Below are 15809 nucleotides of genomic sequence, written 5' to 3'. Positions count from 1 at the left end.
CTGTGTTAGCTGAAGAATTTTTTTCTGGGGGGAACATGTGTAGAAGCCGAAATGTAAAACAGATGAAGGCAGAGCTTCTTTGTCTGAGGTCTAAGGGAGAAGAGGGGGTTTAAGGGAAGACCAAGGAACACTTGGAAATCAGTGAGAACTGCTCATAGAAATAAACAATTAAGAAATCAAGTTTTTGGGTTTTGGTAACAGTGTCACATAATTGAAAGATATTTTCTGTCCTGCCTCAAAAGAGGGATGCCCCTATCTTAGCCCAGGCACCCACTGGGCAATACCAGCTTCTAACTGTACCCTAAGGACAGAGGACTCTGAGGGTGGTGTGTGGGGTGGACCAGGAGAGGGGAGAGAGGATAGGTGAGGGGAAGACTCAAATCAGAGGCAGTTTAGCGGTGAAGCTAAGGAAGGCCTCAATGCAGGAAATGCGGGTCTTGGACAGTGTTCTGCGTGGGAGGAAGGCCAGGCCTTGGGCAGGAAGCACTTCCAGGTAAGTACCGTATCGATGACAATTTGCCTAAAGAAGGAACCAGAATCTTTTAAGTTTCCCAAATTTTGTTGTGATTTTTTCTCCCTCCAAGCAAATATTCACTTCTGTACCTAATTTTGTATTCATAACTTTGTATTCTTTTAAGTAGAGTCCATACAATCGAATAACCTCCAGGATCCACACAACTTGGGACCTCCCTCTATACACATAGTTCTGTGGCCTCGTTGTTCAACACTTCTCACAATTTAACCAAAACCACTCAAATGGATCAGTCCAGAAGTTCTCCAACTGTAACTGGCATCGGAATCACCCGGGAAAATGTGAAAACGAAAAGGCCAGGTCCTGATCTACTTGAATAAACCAGGTGGCTGTGCTCGTTACTAGCTCTCTAGGTCAGTGGTCAGCAAACTCATTAGTCAACAGGGCCAAATGTCAACAGTACAACGATTGAAATTTCTTTTGAGAGACAAATTTTTTACACTTAAACTTCTTCTAACGCCACTTCTTCAAAATAGACTCACCCAGACCATGGTATTTTGTGGAAGAGCCACACTCAAGGGGCCAAAGAACCGCATGTGGCTCGCGAGCTGCAGTTTGCCGATCACAGCTCTAGGCCATTCTGATATACACTATTTTGAGAACCACCATACGGGTCATGTTCATGAGATTTCCTGAGCTTAGGATCAAGTCCTTTTTTTGGTTCTTACGATCAAAACTCAAATAATGCTCAAATCCTACATCCCCATTTTTACAAGCTAATGAGGACTAATTACTAACCATTCAGTGAAGGGTTACTAATTGGTATTCATAAGCAAAACTTGACACACGCCCTAGTGTTTATTGGTAATACTTCCACTGAATCTGGCTGCTATGAGCCACTTGGCCATATTTTAAAGTTCTAGTGCAGCCAAAACTGGTTTGGCTTAGTGGACAGAACGTCGGCCTGTGGACTGAAAGGTCCCGGGTTCGGTTCTGGTCAAAGGCATCTACCTTGGTTGCGGGCACATCCCAGTGGGGGGTGTGCAAGAGGCAGCTGATTGATGATTCTCTCTCATCAATGTTTCTAACTCTCTATCCCTCTCTCTTCCTCTCTGTGAAAAATCAATAAAATATATTAAAAAAAATAAAGTTCTAGTGCAAATAAAGCATTCCTACAATAGGCGAGGACACTGCTTTTGGTGCATTATCAGTGTCATCTTGAGATGGTTATTATCCAATGCACTCAGCATTCATTGCCATTTTATTCTGCGTCTGCCTTTCCATAAATCAAGGGGCTGGAAGGCTAAAATGTATTTCCCAGATGCTCTTCTGGTTCTGGAAGTAACTGAGGTTCTACCACTAACGAACCCTTTGCAAAATCTGAAAGGCAGAGGTCAATTCTCTTCAGTAGCAGTGGTAAGCTTACACACATGTTCCAGCAGGCGAGAGTTCTTGTAAAAGGCACACTCTGATCTTACGGCTTCAGGTTTAGAGAAGCTCTGACAGTGGCATGATTTGCGCAACTTCCTGGCCACAGGATCCCAGCCTGCGGTGCTGTGATCTATCTGTCTTAGAGCACTTACTTGCTTCCACTTTCCCTTCTACTCTTCCAGCTCTCTCAATGATTTTGTAAGCAGCTAGTTGCTTTTATTAAATGCGTACCTACTTGGATAACCTTGGAAATACTATAGCAGTTTCTGTTTCATGTGCTGAATCATCACGGATATGATCCATGGTTTAATTATGCTTCCCTTTCATTTCTGTATGTGTAGAAAAATTAATTTCTTTACTTTCTTCTTGTTTAATTATTGTACTGTTTACCATTACTGTAGTTTTCAACTCAACTCTGTTTTCAAGCGCTATTTCCATTAAAGTGACTATGAGTACAATAGTGAGGCCATGAAATTTTTTTTGTCTTTCCTAAATGGGCTATAATAAAAAAAAAACAAGCATGAGAGGGGTAGGGGTGGCCAGGGAGAGGTCAATAGGGGGTAAAAGGAGATATATGTAATATTATATGTAATACTTGCAACAATAAAGATTAAAAAAAAAAAAAAAAAAGCACAAGCACACAACTCGGGTTAAACCCACTATTTCAGCCCAACTGGCCTATGTGGACATCGGAAACAAATTACTTATCAACCACAGTTCACACGATCTCTTACCTCAAATGGCATCTGATTCACTCCTTACCCTCATACTCTTATGCAACCAGCTCTACTTATCCCTTAAGAACTGGTTCAAACTTATCTCCTTCTTTATTCTACCTCATGGAAGTATGTGCCCCATCTCTTCAGCTGAGGACAGACACCAAGACCCTATAAGTCATTAGAGCTCAACATTTAACACACTGCTTAATACATGTCCATTAAGGGCCATCATCAGTGTCTGAGAGCTAGCATTTCCTCCTCTGATTGCCTCATTTGTCAGCGAGGTCTTCATTTAGAGTCCTTTGTTTAAACATTAGCCACAGACTTGAAGCATGAAATCAGAATTCACACACACACACACACACACACACACACACACAATATTCACAGCTACATAAGCTTTGTTTCATATATAAATGAAACAAAGCTTATGTAGCTGTGAACGAACAGGTTGCATAAAGGCATAACTGTCTTTGAATACAATAAAACATACAACTGAGTAGCCATGAATGCTATGAGGAAGGAAAAATGCCCTTGTTTACAGCCTAAAATTTCTATTTTCATGTCAGTCACTAATGCAAGGAGGGCCCACATGGAGCTGATGGGCATCAATCTGACTATCTGGAACAGGTGTCTATTCTGGTTGGTCAGTGCCCTTACCATTCCAGTTGCTAAATATTTTTAATATCAACTGAGTGCAACCAATAGTCAAATAACATCTTCATAATGAAATTTTCTTGCTGTAAACTCTATTCCTTCCTAATCTGATTTTTCCCCTATTCTGCATTATAATTACTTAAAATTTTACTACTCCCCTCGTGACTCCTATCTCATGCCTGGTACCTAAGATAGTCCCTGACAAGTACTCAGCAAGGTTTGTTGAAAAAAATAAATATAAACATTCACTCATTCTATTAGTTCAAGAAACAAAAGGGAATCCCTCTACATTCTCTACCCGCATCTAAAATTGGTTGATCTTACCTTTTCCCCCTCAGAAAATGCTTCAGTGCCCTTTCTCCATCAACAGCTCTCTCTCTCCCTCAGCCATAAAAATGCTCAAGATCTCCCCCCTCACCATTCTCCCTGGACTCCACCTCCTCACTCAAGCTGCTGTTCCTATTTGTCCTTCCTTCATCACTGACCTTGGTAGTCTATACCTTGTCTCTGTTTCCCCTCCTAACCACAACTCAGCAATGCTCACCTGCTTCCAAGCACCACATCTTCACTGAGAATACCGCAGACTAAGAAGCAGCCCATTCATTGCCAAGTCCTATCATGCTTTCACACTCTTCATCTTACCCTGCCTCTCCACAGCCTTTGTCATTGCGGACTACCTTCCCCTTCTTGAAACACTCCCTATCTTTGGCTCTCACCCTGTTTCTCCTACCACCTCTCCTCTATCTTTATGCTCCTTAAGTGTTTGCTGGAACTGGTCCTGTAAGCTGAAACCTCACTGAGAGGAGGGTGGGGGCAGTGTTGAGAGAGAAAGAGGCTGGGGATGTTGGCTGGGATTGAGGATGAGCTTGGAGGCCGTATCTAGGATGTCAGAAACTAGATGGGACTGTTCTTCAAAGGCTTGAAAAGCCATGGCTTACGGTGAAAAATTAAATGCATCCAGGTTTTTAGACGACGGGACACTTCAAGTGAGTTGAGTACGCACCACGGTGCCGGCCAAGGGGTCGTAGAAGCGCTCCAGCAGCTGGACCACCGTGCTCTTCCCGCAGCCGCTGCTGCCCACCAGGGCCAGCGTCTGGCCCTTCTTCACCTCCAGGCTCAGCCCCTGCAGCACCGGCACGTCGGGCCGGGTCGGGTAGTTGAACACGACTTCGTTAAACGTCACATTTCCTTCCAATGCATTCTAAAATCAGAACAATACCGTTGTTTCTTTGCTGTAACCCTGGAAACACTTTGCATGGCCAACCCCCTTGAGCTCCAGGTGTCCAAGGTAGTGAATGTGTATTAGAATTGGGTTTCATTTGTAACTGCTAGAATTTAACAAATACCATCTCAAAGAGTCAGTGTTTTTACAGCCTGTATTTTTAGTACAAAACAATGTGATAACTCAATCTGTTGCCCAGGAATAATCCACACGTAATAAAAGTTGGTTAATAAGATTTGCTTATCAAGTGGGTAGTATTCCTATCTCCCAGTAACTTTGTCATACAAAAAGTATTGGATGTAAATATATATTATTAACATTTAAAAAAAAAAATGAACCCATGATCTAGAAGATTTCATTTTATCATCAGCAAATGTTTAAGAGTCCAGGTTTTTATCAGATTTCCTCTTAGAATACTTTTTTTTTTTAAAAAAATCCTTACCTGAGGACATACTGTTTTAGAGAGAAGACAAGAGAGAGAGAAAGAGAAGAGAAACATCAATGTAAGAGAGAAACAACAATGTACCCCAACTGGGGATTGAACCCTCAATCTAGGTATGTGCCCTGACTGGGAATCAAACCTGCAACCTTTTGGTGTATGAGACAACACTCTAACCAACTGAGCCACACCGGCCAGGGCTCCTTCTAGAATACTTTCACTCATCAGTTAGGAGCAGATCATATAATCAAAACATCAAACTTACCAGCTGTAGGCCCGCCGTGCTATAGCTGTCAATCAGAGGGGTCTTTTCAATTATCATGAGGATGTGGGCCGCTGACACTTTGGCTTTGGCATAATCAGGAGCAAATGAACTGACCTGCCCCACGGCCATGGCACCAAAGACAATGGCTGAAAATACCCTACAACAAACAAAGACAAAATGGGTGCAAAGAATTATAACTGCGAAGCTCGAAAGCTGGCCCTTTTACAACCAGAGAGCATAGCATCAATTACACAATAGACAACCACTTTTCTTTTTAAGTTCATGTAAGTGCAACAGACTGACTGTAAAATGGCCCCATTTTTCATCTCTTTATTAGTCATCTTCTTTCCATGTGACCCTGTATCCATTTAAGAAGGGGAATTGGTTTTCCTCCCCTTTGAATCTGGGTTGGGCTTGTGACTTGCTTTGGTCAACAGGATGTGGTGGAAGTGACTGTTGCCAGTTCCAAGCCTATGACTCAGGAGGCCCTGTATGCTTCTCTCTCGCTCTCTGTCTCTCTCTGCTTCTGAACTCTGCCATCACCACAAGCCCAGACAGTCTGCTGGAGGCAAGGCACAGATGGAGGGAAGCATGTGGGTCCCGGCCAACTAGCTCACAGCTCACTGCAGTCACGGGCAAGCCTAGCTGAGCTCTGCTATGCCCAACCTAGATCAGCAGAACTGTCTAGCTGACCCATAGACTTGTGGGCAAAAATCAATGTCTATCATTGTACGCCACTGTAATGGCTAGCTGTTATGCAGCATCACTGTGGCAATCCATAATGGACACAGGCAGGGATGTTAGAATTACACCAGTCTTAGAAAACCTATGAGCAAGGGAAGAGCTCCTTACAGACACAGATAGCATTCTGCTCCCAAGATGCATCAAGCTTTTCATCTATGACATGGGAACCAAAACTGCTTCAAGTTGGGAAGGACTCTACAGGGTGTCTAGTCCAGCTCTCACGGTTTATATCCAGACACCTTCTGAATCACGAAAATCTGTTCCTGAAGTTTCACAGGAAATGTTTTCCACGCAGGCATGAAGCTTGTTCCCCTGAGCTTTATTTCTAGAGTTTAAGTGTAAATATTAACCCACTACTTACAAGAGAACATCCTCATACACCATCTCCCGACGTGCCACCAAGTAGGCACCAAACCGGAAACAGGCAGCGTAGGAAAAATACATCATTGCCTGGGTGAAGGAAAATGTGATTCCAAAGATGTGTGCTTTCTTCAAAGAGTTTCTGAAAAGAAGACATTTGGAAACTTACTTGGCTTTCAAGTCTCAGTCCTTAATATGTAACCTTTGGTAGGTCAGTGGTAGGGCATGGAGGCATGGCAGGGAGTTTCCAAAAAACAAAATTTGGTCCTCACTTTACCACTTGTGAGAATTTAGAAAAATTGCCTAATCCCTGAGCCGCAGTCTTTATCCTATATAATAAAAGTGTAATATGCAAATCAACCGAACAGCCGAACAGCAGATGACCACCTGGAGCCACACTGACACCCACCGGGCACCAGGCCAGCCAAGGCAGGTGCAATGCAATTGGTTGGGGGCCTGGCCATCACCCCATGATCGCCACAGAGGGAGGCCCAGGCCACCAATTGGTGGGCTGTGGCCAGAGGGAAGTCCAGATCCCAGGTGGCAGAGGGAAGCTGGTGCCAGCAGCCGGGGGAAGGAAGGCCTACTCTTGCACAAATTTCATGCACCGGGCCTCTAGTCTTTAATGAAGGATCAAGCACAATTCCAAGTGTTGAGGTAAAGTTAAAATAAGCCAAAGAAAACCTGAAGAGCATTAGGCAAATACTTGTGTCATTATCCAAAGAGATTCATAAATGGAAGTTCCTTCCCCATTTCCCCTCTCTTGGATATATAATATATAACTTATGTACACTACAGTAAACATTCATGCAACACACATTTATCCAACACCTACAAGCTGCAGAGACCATGAGGGGCAGCCCAGAGGAATCAGGCATGTTCTTCCATTGGGGACCCAGGAATCAAGTAGGATTAGAGTGTATGCAATGGGGCTACATTATGATTAACATGCTATGGGGAATCAGTGGTTTCACAAAGGAGTTTCCATCCATGCATTTTCCTAGCCACCAGGAACTGGGCACTGTGAATGTAAGAGCAGGCCGACAAGTGGGCAGTTTTCTGGGCCTCTCCTCCTGCTTCAACCAGATACACTCTGCTTTGGTCTGCGGCACATACTGGGATTTCAATAATTTCTCCCCAGGAAAACATAGACTCTACTATCGTAAAGGAAAAGTTTGAAAACCCATCCATAGGGCGGAGCTCTCTCCTTTTCCCATAGAGGAAACCGAGACTCAAAGGTTGGACTTGCTTATGCTTAGATCAAGTCTCAGAGCCCCCACTGGATGAGTTCATTAGAGGAAGAGCAGGCTTCCCCAGAGCAGGGTAAAGAGAGGAAGAATAGGCATCCTTAAGATGCACCACCCCCTCATGTTCCACAAAGAACTAATTCCCAACAAGGCAAATACTTGTGTCATTATCCAAACTTGGCATCAGAGGTCATTCTCAGTATCCTCTCTCCCATCCCTTCCCATCAGGCACCTGTTCTAACAGGTTCTACCTCAGAGATGCCCCCATCTTAGGTCAGGGTTTTGTGATATCTCTCCTGCATAGTTACAAGTGCTTCTCAAATGGTTCCCTTCTAGTAGCTTCTCCACTTGTTCCCCACCTTCTGGCCAAAGTAATCCTCTGGACAACCACTCTAATGATTGAAACACCCTCCAGTGGTTATTACCTGTATGGCACCTGCAAACTCTGTGCATACATATTTTCAAACTTCTGCTCCCGGGTCAAAGAAACAACAGTCCGGAAGTTTTCGATTGCTTCAGTAGCGATCTGTAACAGAGCACCCCATCACCCGGGGGCACAAAGACAAACGAGGGCAGTTAGTTTGAAATCCACAAAAGAGATAAAGAATATGTTATAATAAAATTAACTTATTATGACCTATGAGCTTCTTCACTATGGAAAAGGATCCTATCAAGTTGAGTTTTATATCTGGAAGAGAGATCGGCTAATTCAATCTCCTTTTTACAGAAAGAGAAGCTCAGGCTTAAACCGTCAAAGGCATTTTCCTCAAGCCACCTAGCTTTTTGAATTACTGTTTTGGATATCTTTGGATAAATGCCAAGAAGTGTAATCACTGGGTCATATAGTAGTTCTATTTTTTATTTGTTGAGAACATTCTTCAAGCTTATGAGTAGTAATGAGTTATAGTAACAGAATAACACTAATTAGAATATTTCAATCTACTTAAGTAAGCAATTCGCTTAGTTGAACTCACCTTCCCAGAACCTTCTAGCTCTTTCTTATCTTTTAGTGCTTGTCCAGACAACATTTTCATTTCAACAACTCCTGCTATTGCAATGATGGGTACAATTGCTAAGAGTAAAAGTGTTAATTGCCATCCATAAATTAAGGATATTATAATGCCTGTCCCAAGATTTGCTATATTTTGGGCAATTATAGCGAGTCTGGCACCTGTTGCCTACAAAACAAACAAAACAAATTAAAAGCACACTTTTACATTATCTTTAAAATCCATGCTTACATTTTCTTTAAAATTGTGACAATTCAGCCTCATGAAAACCTATTGGTTATCATCACAGTAATAAAAAACTAAAGGTTTACTTGTAAATTTATTTGGTTTGTAAAATGAAGATTTTCATGACTTCAGAATAAATATTGAAAGTTCAAAATCAGTAATATAGAATTCAATTGCGTATTTTTATTTCTCCTAATGTTTCAATACCAAGAAAATTTCCATTAATCAAACCACGATCCTCAAAGTGAGCTCTGCAAATTAACAAGATCAAAAGAGTCTGACAATTACATTAAACTGGGAATGAGAAAGTTGGAAATTTCCAATGTTAGCTGCAGAATTACTTATAACATTTGTCATTAAGAATATTCAAATGATGTTGGCATATGTGAGATGTTTACTGTGTGCAATTTAATCTGCATTTTGAGTTGGAAAAAATACAGAGAGCTGAAAGTTATGGAATTTAATTCAGGATATTAAGCAGACACCAGATCCTTCTGTTTGAATGCCCCGGGGGGGAGCCTGAAGCATGACTTTCAGTAACGGGCAGTGATTTGCAACTCTAAGACCAGGAGTCAAACTAGAAGGTCTATTCCATCTACCATTCCATACTTCTCTTCCTCTCCCCTAGAAAACCCCCTGTGCCCGAGAGCCATTCCACATCCTCCCCTGGCCCCCAGATCTGCTTTGTCTGGAAATGGCTATGCTTTTTCCCACTCTCCGAATTTCCTCTGCTCGAGGAGGGCTGGTTGCAGGTAAAGATTGTGGTGGAGTACAGTCCAGGGTGGTCCCTGCCACTTGTGTGACTTTGGACAAATTTCTCCTGACCCCGGAATGAGCAGGTACATTGATTAATAACGAAGACATCTCTTAGTTATGAATTTTAGGACAGGATCCTTGATAAGACTCTTTTCCCCAATATCGACTCCCTAAACCCGTCCATCACTTATGTGATGAAACAACAGGCCGGTAATTAGGGGAAAAGGTTGCTACAACTACCGGAGGCCTCTATTCTTTAAGTTCTGCACCAGGAAACTGCCTTGGGGCTGAAGGAGACAGCATAAATAGCAGAGTATTTATTTTTATTGGATGCCGTCATTGAGCTTCTATCAAAGGGGTGCTTAGCTAAATTGGGTATAAGTCAAGGAATGGAGTGGCCTTCCACGCCAGCTCTCTCTGCATTTATACATTTTCAATTCAAATGTCGGAAGTTACGGCCAATCAAGGATTCTCTCCCACGAGGAGAGAGGTGTGCCCAGGAAGGCTGTGGAGGCTGCTGTTGTCAGCATTTTCAGGTCCCGCTCAGAGCTCATTCCCACCGCAGGCGGCTGAGAGGAGCATTCAGAACCCCCCCTCCTCCCCCCCCAGTGCGGGGCCTGTGAGTTATCTGGGCACACGGCCTAGCACACTTATAAATATTTAGCTTTGGATGTCAGTCAAGGCCACAGAAACAAGTAACATGGGTCAACGATGACAAATCCTTCCTTTATATGGTTCATGAAGGATGAACTAAAAGATCTAGAGCCTGCAAGCTGGGGGGGTGGGAGGCGGGAGGAGATGAAGCCCCTTGGTTTAATCTAATTTCAAAACGTAGGGTGACAGTCCAAACACCACAGTCTAAGTGTGAATGAAGCAAAGAAGAAAAGTGCTTCACCACTAGAAAAGCACCTTCTCTCTACTGCACCCCCATGTATTCGTATTTTACTTCCTCACCCACTCGTCTTTCTCCTCACCGTTTCCTGTTCTTCTCTCTCCTATTCATTTCCTCCTCAAAACACCATCATAAATCTTGGAATCCAGTTCCAAAATATTTGTGCTTTCTGAATAAAAACATTTATTTTTTTACTTTTTGCTATAAACAGTTGTAGTTGTAGAAGGAATTGTCACTTCATCCATAAATCAAAATGTCCTGGTTCTAGTGTCTAGTTCTATCAATCAAAGAGATTCATACAGCAGCAAAATTTAGCTTTATAGTCAGATAATGCTGTTCCTTCTCCCCTTGCTTTAACTTTTTAATGTGCTCCCAATGCATTTCTTTCAAGCTTTTTTAAAGGTTTCTTTCCCTCCCCTCTGAATGATATTAAACTTTCTTTTTCTTATTTTTAAAATACATTTTTATTTATTTCAGAGAAGAAAGGAGAGGGAGAGAGAGATAGAAACACAATGAGGGAGAATCATTGATTGGCTGCCTCCTGCACACACCTGGGGATCGAGCCTGCAAACACGGGTAATGTGCCCTTGCCTGGAATTGAACCTGGGATTCTATCCACCGAGCTAAAGCAGCGAGGGTCTCCAAACTTTCTTATAGCAACTATGTACATTCTTTTCTTTTTTTTTTTTTCCTGGAGGCAATTAAAATTTTGTCAACTAATTGAACATTGAAACAGACTGATCCTGTGTGATATGCTGATACATACTTCCTTTGCTGAATAATCATCTTTCCACATGTATACTGTTCATAGCATAAACAAGATAGCCAATAACAAAAGAAAGCTTGTAAGTTATCTATACACTAAACGGCATATGATGTTTAAAGAATTAACATTGTTGCTATCAGGCACATGATATACTGTGTATGTAGATTATATGCTTATTTAACATTTTCTTAAATATAATGGGAACTAACACCGGAAATGAGGAAATTAGTTTCACGCTGAGATTCCCAGAGGCCAACGCAGATAAACACCCACAGAAAAGAGGCACGTACCCCTTTGACTTGAGCAGCGTCATTGGCCAGCCTGGTCGTCAATGCTCCAGTAGAGTTTTTGGGGTCATCAAACCAGCTCATATCCTGTGGCACAGGAAATGATTTTATTCTCTTAAAGCCCAAAGACTCTTAGCTCCAAAGACAACGAAGGAGTCTGTTCTATTTATTACTTATATCTCCTGCATTTAGCACTCAGGATTTGACACTCAATAGAGAACAAAAGGGACTTAGCAGACAAACACATAAATGTGTCAAATTTTTTTTGAATGCCTAATTTGTTCCAAGGATAATTTCTACGTGTTCAATCTATACAGTAGTGAACAAAAAAAGAAAAAGTTGTTGCCTTCATGAAGCCTGCATTCTAGAGATGAAAGCCATAGAGATGTAAGCCACGAACAAATAAATACATAGCGTGCCAGATGATAACAATGCTATGAAGAAAAATAGAGCAGAGTAAGAAAGCTAAAAGCGAGGAAAGGTGCTATTTTATAGACAGTGAGGGGACAGAGAAAGTCTCTCCAAGGTGTCATTTGTGAAGAGATCTGCATAAAGAGAAGAATGAGAATTTCTGAGAGAAGGAAGTCTAGCATGTGGCAAAGGCCCTGTGGCAAAGGCATATCTGATCTGTTCACGCAGGAGCAAGAATGTCTGAAGGGCTGCCACTAGTCTTAAAAGCACCTTTGTGCGCATTTGTAAAAGTTGCCTCTTCCTCTAGAAAGATTTTCCTTTCTCATTTGTCTCTCCCACTCCTCCACTCTCAAATTTAGAGAGTCAGGGCATATGTTGACTATGTATCGAAAAATAGGTGAAGCTGTGGGTGATGCGGTCTGAGAGGTAGTGAGGGGGCCACACCTTGTGTGACCTTACAGTCAACTACAAAGACTCCAGATTTTTACCCTGAGAGATGTGGGGAGTTTTCAGTAGGTTTTGGGCAGAGGGCTGTGCTCTGAGTTTCATTTTAGAAGAATGACTCTGGCTCCTGGGAGATGAACCTACTGGATTGAGACAAGGATGGAGGGGGTGGGACCAGTGAGAAGGCTACTGTAACGTCAAACAGAAAGGAAGGAGTCCATGATGATGCTAAGGATTTCAGCCTGAACAAATGGTGGAATGAAGCTGCTGCTCATTAATATGGAGGAAGACTAGACAAGGAATGGGCCCTATGGGGAGGGGAGAGTCTAAAATTCAATTCTGGAAATAAGTATGAAGTATTCATTAGATGGCCAAACAGAGAAGCTGAAGAACAGATAGGTAACTGTAGTTCAGGGCAAAAATAAACCAATTAGATTTTTAAAAACTCACCCAAAGAAATCCAGACTAAAAATTCACATTCAATGTGAAATAGGATTTTCTTTGTAAAACCACTTACATTTTTAAGTACACAAATATTAAAAAGTCTAGAAGCCCAGCGTGCAAAATTGCACGCAGTAGTACACCAGTTTGCTGCCCTGTCTGCACGCTGCCCGCCTTGCTGAGATCGAAGAGACCAAGAGATGCTCAGTGTATCTCATGGTGACCGGTCATTTGGTCATCCTGGTCGTCACAGACACTGGCTATATATAGTATGCTTGAAGTATACATTTATGTCTGTTACAAAAATAACTATGGCCCTAAAAATTTATCTGAACTGCATTAAAGCAGTATCTATCATTCCCCCCCATCAAATAAGTAAGAAAATACAGCATTATGATTTATTCTAGCATGTGTCAACTTGCTTAGTAAACCTCTTAAGACCCCAGGTGCCTCCTGCACTGGAACTTAACTTCCTTGAAGATGGGATCCATTCAGGTTTGAATGACTTATAAAATACTAAGTATTGTAAGCAGAAGGCACATAAATGTATGATGATTAGACTCAATTTAAGGAGAGAGCATTACACAAACCATCTGCTCACCTTTCAAAGTGTAATGGACCTAGGAGTTGGCCTAGGGGCTGAGGAGGTAACGTGGCATTCGGCCCTGGGCCAGGGTCAGCCTCGCGCCAAAGAGGAATCTCAGCTATCAAAACCTGACCGAGAGTCCTGGGTCAGGGCCCTCCATTGGTGGAAAATTACATTACAAGGTGACATACAAAATTTTCATGATAGTTATTACAGAAACTTTCCTGTTTATACTGGACTTCTTTGGGCTGCATTCCTCGAATCTCCTGACCCCTTCCCCCAGGAAAACATCATATCTGTCTCTTAGGGCTTTGGAGGAGTAAAATGACATTAAATTAAGTCATGATCAGCTAGTAACACTGCATGCAGCTTAAGGTAGTCTATCAGTCTGGCCCTAGCAAAGAAACTGGGCAGTGAAGACATGGGTGTGGGGATGCACTTTGACTTGTGGAAGAAACACCAGCACCCTGGGTTTCCCAGGGGAAAGGAGGAAAGAGAGAGGAGAGGGAGGCGGGGTACTGAAGATCTCTTCCGCCTGCTCTGCCTTCAGCTGCTGAGACCAAGCTGGGGGTGAACCTGCACTGGAGGCTGCCTCGCAGCCATCCTGAGCCCACACCCCCTGCTGACAGACAGACAGACAGACAGACAGACAGACAGACGGCAGGGCCTGAGCCTGCACCTGGCGGCATTCAGCCTCATCTTCCCCATGAGACCCAGGGAAGAGCAAGGCAGGAGCTCCTAAGAGTGATCTGAGGACGGAGCCTGCTCACCCTGGGGCACAGTCCTCAATGCAAATACCTGTCTCAGCATGGACCTGAACACCAGGTATCGAAGCCGCTTGGTGAGGATCTCTCCGGCTTTGCCAAACGTGAAGCCCTGTGAAGAACAAGGAGACACCATAAGGAAGGGGACCTGTCAGAGGCCGAGGTGCAGGTTAAGTGATGGCACGGCCAACGCAGAGGAGAGGCCCTCCTGACCGCCCGCGTCCCCTGCAGAATCAGAGACGAGGAGGAAGGCAGCCACAGCTCCACTGTGCTCCCAAGTAGCATGCTCCCAAGTAGGAAACGACTGGGAGAGAGGGAAGAAACAGAAGCAAAGAGCACAGGCGAAGAGAGAATCAGCCTCTCTAAGTGGCGCTGATAAAGGAAACAGCCGGGCTGGGCCAGGTAACTGAAGGCCAGGAGGGGCCACACATGCCCTGGTTCGCAGCACGAAGCAGACCCTCCCTCTGCCCTGCAATGTAATGCTGCGCAGCCCCTCTGCGAGCAGATGCCAACCCTGGGGGAACCAGGTTAACTGAGGTTAAGCCTGACGTTACTAAAATGGTTATATTTACCATTTAATGACCAATTACAGTTTCTGCGATAAGACTGAAGGACAGTGAAATACCTTCGCCACTACAGAAATACCACTCCTCTTATGCTGGAGACAACATAACAACGGAGAGCTACCTATTGTTAAGTGCTTCCTCTCACTAAGTCCTCAGAACAACCCTGCAATCACCACCGCCCAGATGAAACTGGGTTTAGAGAGGCGGCTACATTGCCAGAAGCCACAGTTCTATCGTGGCGCGGTTGTGATCGGAATCGGGGTCTGAGAGTCCGTACCAAAATGGAACCCAGAGCCTGAGATTCCATCACCCACAGAGCTCTTCCTTATGTCTCTAAATGAGGGGCCGGGCACTCTCACATTAGGTTCGGCGTGTATCTGCACTTCTGAGGCCCTATAATTCAGGGCCTTCACTCCTACGCTGGTTTCCCAGGCTCACCTCCCCACCCACCATCATGTTACAAAGGTTCTGCTTCATTGCCTTGCCTTCACCAATCCCAATCTCTCCAGTTGAAGGGACCAGCTCAAAGCCTCCCTCCCTCCCAATTCTCTGACCAACTTCACCCTCTGCAATCTTTACCTCTGGCATGAAGACTTGGCAGGACAATCTTAGATAGAGTGAGAATGTCACACCTATTTATAGTATGGTCAAATTCCACAACGAGAGTCGAAGTATTTAGTAATGAAAGAATTTAGTCTTTTCCTTTGGTACCACTTATACAATGTCCACAACAATGTTTTATTTAAATCATTATTGCGGCCGAAACCAGTTTGGCTCAGTGGATAGAGCGTCGATCTGCAGACAGAAAGGTCCCAGGTTCGATTCCCGTCAAGGGCATGTACCTTGGTTGCAGGCACACCCTTAGTAGGGGCTGTGCAAGAGGCAGCTGATCAATGATTCTCTCTCATCGATGTTTCTAACTCTCTATATCTCTCTCTTCCTCTCTGTAAAAAATCAATAATATATATATATATAAAAATTATTATTGCATGGGCCTGGCTGGTATGTCTCAGTTGGCTTGCCAGTATAAATCCTGATCAGAATAGGAGGCATGCAAGAGGCATCGGATTGATGCTTTGCTTTCACATCTATGTTTTTTTCTCTC

General features: G+C 43.4%; 1 protein-coding gene across 4 annotated transcripts in view; it reads right to left on the bottom strand.

Annotated features, from left to right (window-relative positions):
* Positions 1-15809, bottom strand: part of LOC118714339 (phosphatidylcholine translocator ABCB4) — a 150441-nt gene that overhangs the window by 87363 nt on the left and 47269 nt on the right. For all 4 annotated transcript variants that reach the window (XM_036429544.2, XM_045578482.1, XM_045578484.1 and 1 more), the window contains 7 exons: positions 14173-14250; positions 11496-11579; positions 8531-8734; positions 7982-8082; positions 6311-6451; positions 5206-5362; positions 4283-4480 (listed from right to left, as the gene is read on the bottom strand). In XM_036429544.2, coding sequence (XP_036285437.1) covers positions 4283-4480; positions 5206-5362; positions 6311-6451; positions 7982-8082; positions 8531-8734; positions 11496-11579; positions 14173-14250 — 963 coding nt within the window. The remainder of the gene's footprint in view (positions 1-4282; positions 4481-5205; positions 5363-6310; positions 6452-7981; positions 8083-8530; positions 8735-11495; positions 11580-14172; positions 14251-15809) is intronic.

Source organism: Pipistrellus kuhlii, unplaced genomic scaffold (genome assembly GCF_014108245.1).
Source record: "Pipistrellus kuhlii isolate mPipKuh1 unplaced genomic scaffold, mPipKuh1.p scaffold_m20_p_10, whole genome shotgun sequence".
Classification (NCBI taxonomy): Eukaryota; Metazoa; Chordata; class Mammalia; order Chiroptera; family Vespertilionidae; genus Pipistrellus; species Pipistrellus kuhlii.
The sequence above is the reverse complement of the archived record's forward strand: the minus strand, read 5'-3'. Positions and strand labels throughout refer to the sequence as shown.